The sequence below is a fragment of the Branchiostoma lanceolatum genome, chromosome 17 (genome assembly GCF_035083965.1).
Source record: "Branchiostoma lanceolatum isolate klBraLanc5 chromosome 17, klBraLanc5.hap2, whole genome shotgun sequence".
In the NCBI taxonomy this organism is placed as follows: domain Eukaryota; kingdom Metazoa; phylum Chordata; class Leptocardii; order Amphioxiformes; family Branchiostomatidae; genus Branchiostoma; species Branchiostoma lanceolatum.
In genome coordinates this window covers 126,345-131,052 of record NC_089738.1, presented here as the reverse complement: position 1 = coordinate 131,052, position 4,708 = coordinate 126,345, and the positions used below count along the sequence as shown (strand labels likewise).

At 43.8% G+C, this 4,708-nt stretch overlaps 1 protein-coding gene across 1 annotated transcript; it reads right to left on the bottom strand.

Annotated features, from left to right (window-relative positions):
* Window positions 1-3,807: 3,807 nt before the first annotated feature.
* LOC136423279 (uncharacterized) lies at window positions 3,808-4,482 on the bottom strand. The gene has a single exon (XM_066411400.1). The coding sequence runs from the start codon at window positions 4,480-4,482 to the stop codon at window positions 3,808-3,810; it is 675 nt and encodes a 224-aa protein (XP_066267497.1).
* Window positions 4,483-4,708: the final 226 nt, after the last annotated feature.

The following is a 4,708-nucleotide window of genomic DNA, read 5'->3' as shown; positions in this document are numbered from 1 at the left end:
CATAGTTCGAACGTTCCAACATACCAGTTTTAGAGCTGGTCTCTTTTGTTGTCTTTTATTGCCGGGTGCGGAGATGACTACCTACCTTTTGGAGTTTATCCCATTCCCCGCACACCCCACGAGGATAGTAGACCGTGGCAAGACAGCACCTTATTGGCTGGGGACTGCCAAGCTTGAGGCGGGCGGTAGCTGTCCAATGGGACGCGAGGATCCCTCCCACCGTACCTGTTGCTGCCCGTGTTGTGTCGACGCCATAGACGAAGCTGGAGTGTTCTCTCCAGTGTATTGTTAGGGTTTTGTCTTTCCAGGGGAAAAATCTGGTAGGATTTTAGCCCTGGCGGGATGATATGGAGGACGAGTTGTTGCCCATGGTCCAAAGGAACAGCAGAGCTGCTACATTTTGGCACCAGTGCCGTCGCAGGAGCTGCCAGATCGATGTTGTATTTAGCATCGAACTGCCTTCGGGGCTCCGAGTCCGGATTTGTCCTCAGGGTGTTCTCCCCAAGCCTTTCCTGTGTCCAGGTATGCCGCAAGGCAGCGGAGGTTTGGGATCAGGGTTTCCTTCCCTTAGATGGGTTGCCTTCCCAGGCTGATGGGCCCCGTCTGCCCAGGTGCAGTAGGTCAGAGGTCACATACATTTTAGCAGTAGCAAGAGAGCAACAGAAAGTATTTGAATGTATACATCATTGGTGTTTGACACACAGGCTGTGAACTAGTTATGATCAGACTTCGAGCATTGAAATAATCAGTAATTGATATTCTCAAAAAAAGTTCTGTGCTTAGTGATAGCAATCAGGGTATTTGGCCATGGATGCTAATTGGTAGTGTTGTTTTAGTTGCAGAACTGGTCACTATTGTGTCAACTGGATTGTCTGTCCCTATGCTCCATAAACATGTTAATACAGACAAGGTAGTCATCATTGTTATGCAAAGTAGGCCTAATGACAGCTTGCCTAAGTTCACGTTTCCAGTGTCTTACAAGTTTGTTTACATCTTGAAATAGATATACTGATCCTGTGTTTTTACAGTACAAGACAAATTGCTATTTTCACTGGGTGTAGTAGACACTTAACACACTTACAAACACAATTTTTAGGTGCGCCATTTATAGCTTGCTGCGTGGTACAATGGCAACCACTCGTATTATCTTTATTCGTATTCAGATACATAGTACAGATACATGGTACAGATACATGGTACAGATACATAGTACAGATACAAATACAGATCGAGTATGGTGACCGTGTCAATTGACACGGTAGCCTTCGCGTGAATTTGTTTAAGGTGGATGACAGGTTGCGAATCTGAGACCCACACACTTTGGGCATCCGCCATCTCCAGCGGCACCAATTCGAGGGAGACGTGCTGGTTCTGGTTGGGATGCTTGCAGCGAGCTGCCGGATGACTCTTACACTCGAGGTCCGCCTTGATAACTCCAGCCCGCCTGGCGCTTCTCTCGTCCGCCAGTTGAAGACAGCTGCCGTTGGAGACTTGTCCCTCTAACTGAGGGGGGACATGCGTGTAAAGTGCCCTTCCCAAGGGTCGGGGCGCAAGTTCGGACATGTCACTGGGCACCCCTGGGATTCGATCCCGGGTCCCATTGTTTGACAGCCACGAGTTCTACACTTGCGCCACACGACGATAGCGTCTAACTACGCTGGTCTAAGTTAGTAAGTAGGAACTAATTGGTCATGGCAGTTTTGCTGACTAGGCTAGTTTGACATATATATAACTTGTAAGAAGCACATCATAAGTTTCACAGATAGCCTTAACATGCATTTATACATAACATAAATTAAAATGTAAAGTATGAAGCACCAGATGGCCTACCTATTTCAGTGATCTATTTTTACTATGCTGTATTTGTGCAGCTGTATGAATTTCATATGTTCCCTTATACTATCATTGTCATATCAACATGATTACTGCACAAGATTCATCACCATATTTCTTGTAAAATTAAATAAACTATATGGCATGTCAATGAGTAACAATGTATGTCACAGTAGAGATTGGAATTCAGGAGAATTTGAATTCTACAACTGAATTGGGATATTAGTTACTACTGTAAATGCATTTCGCGTGGTTTCTGTTTTGCGCTAAGGGGAAAATGGAGTGTTTGCGGTGGTTTTAATTTCGCGGCAGTGCTATAGTCACATACTGCTACAGTATTGGACAAAAATGTTTGCGATTGTTTTAAGTTCCCGCTGAAACGGTCGCCGCGAAAAACCACAAACATTTAAACCACCGCGAACATTTCTGCATTTACAGTATTGTACACTAGTGAGTAGCTATAGTATCTAACATATTCTTGACATCTAATTGCAAGAAACAATCATAACCGCTGTTGCATCGCTTGTGTGGAATTTTGAAGTTAGCTGTAGACAAAGGTTACTACTACTGTCACTAGTGAGTAGTATGCGGCAAATTTAGGTGTTAGAAAAAGGGAAGTTCTTAATTGTATTATTTTAGATTTTGAAGCTTAGGTATATAGAATTTCAAATTGCAAGTCTGTATGTGTAAATTCTGGTTTGTTGAAGAATATTGTTGTTTCCTTCACTTTAACACTATACCATGGAAATAGATGTGAGTTTATCCTAGGACAGATTGGGATTGCAGAATTAGAATTGCGAATTATTCATGGACAAATCTTGATTCCAATCTGTCCTAGGACAATCTGTGATGGTCCGAACGAATAAGGTCTATGACCAGGAAAAGACGGCTGCCACCATGGTTACAGAAGGGACCGCTGATATCTAAAACATGAAGTAATTCTCCTGGCCTAGTAATGGTGAATGTAGGCATACCTATGCTGAAATTGATTGAAATTTTAGTTGTGAAATGATTGAGTCTATTTTCCATAACATATTGATGTAATCTGTATTTCTCCTATTAGAAGTGGAGATTAGCATGCCCTCAAACAGATTGGAGTTCCAATCTGTCCTAGAAGAATATGTAATTGTCCTAGGACAAATTGCAATTCCAATATCCAGATCCCAATTCAGTAGTAGAATTCCAATCTCTACCAGGAGAATGCCAATCTCTACTGTGATATATACAAAATGATGACCAGGATATCTGGAAATTTCTCAATGTGAAACAATACTCAGTTGTATTATTCTCTATCTTATTGTAGGAACAGTTCTTGTTTTATAATTTTATAGTTATAGATTGATAAAGGATTGGTGCACTTTATTCTTTTTTGTGAACAGACATATCTTAACAGGGCCCTGCTACTTTCATTTGGAAATTTTACTATTACAAGTGTACACAATATGTAACATAATGGAAGCTCACCTGTGTTGGTAGTAATCATAATACAGTGCTAAACTTTCTTCCAACACTAAGGTATTCACGGATTAAATTTTCGACGACCACTGTCGCCTTCTTCAGGGTCAATAATGACCAATCACTGCCGAACGTAAACTCGCGAGAGTTACAGACACGTGACTTTATTGACACGTCTCCTTACGGATACGTGACGTCAGCAATTGGTCAAACGTGCCAGGAAGTTTATAACGCCCACTATCTCTGTTGAGTGATGGCTGGAGTGCCCTGATGTATATGGCCTCCTTTATACCTCTCATAAAGTAGTCCTGCTTAGTTTCCAGTATTCTGACTTTGTCCAGTGAAACGGTATGGCCCGGAGACTCAATGTGGATGTGTTGAGAGACTTCAGACGAATGCGAGCTGGGGCGTTTGTGTTCAAGGAATCTAGTTCTCAATGAGCGTTCTGTCTCACCGATGTAGAATTCTTCGCATGTCCCTTGTCTAGTGGTTCCCTGACACGGAATGTGGTACACTACGTCACACTTCACTTCTCTTCTCTTGGGGTTTTGTCCTTCGGCGCCACGAGAAGCTGTCGCAGTGTGTTTGTAGGTTTGAAGCGCTGGTGGAGATCCCGTGTGAAGCGAATATTCTGCGCAGGGGTTCTGAGACGGTCTTGATGTACGGAAGGGTGATGCGTTCTTTGTCCCTCTCTCTCGTTCCCAGGTTCCTGTTGTTCTGTTGAGGGGACTTTGAGGGGACCTTGTCTATGGCCCACTTAGGGTACCCGCAGTCCTTCAGTGCCTGTTGGATCTGTTGTTTCTCTGTCTCTCTGTCGTGTGGGTCCGTTATGATCGTGTCAGCTCTGTGGAGTAATGTCTTAACGACCCCAGGCTTGTGCTCCAGAGGGCGGTTGGATCTGAAGTTAAGGTATTGGTCTGTCTGAGTGGGTTTCCGGTAGATGTTCAGACGTAGTGAACCGTCGTATTGGATCGTGGTGATCGTGAGAGTGTAGAGGGAGTTGAGGATTCTGTCTTGTTCCTTCTCCGATGTGAATTTGATGTCGGGGTCCAGAGAGTTGAGATGGAGTATGAATTCCTGTGCGTGGGCTTTCTTGAGTTTGGTGTGTCGTCGACGTACCGGAACCACCAGAGGGGAGGGTGCGGGGCTGTAGATATGGCGAGTTGTTCTTAGTGTTTCATGTACAAGTTGCATTCTATAGGGGACACAGGTGAACCCATAGCTGCCCCATGTATCTGTTGATAGAAGCTGCCATCGGAAAGAAAGCAAGTGCAATCCAAACAGACTTTCAATAGATTAACCATCTGGGTTGGTGACAGTGTGGAATGCTGTGGTAGTGTGGAGTCCTCTTGTAGCTGCCATTAATCACACCAAGTTCAGAATGTGATGTACAGAACAACAAATGTTTATTTTCATACAT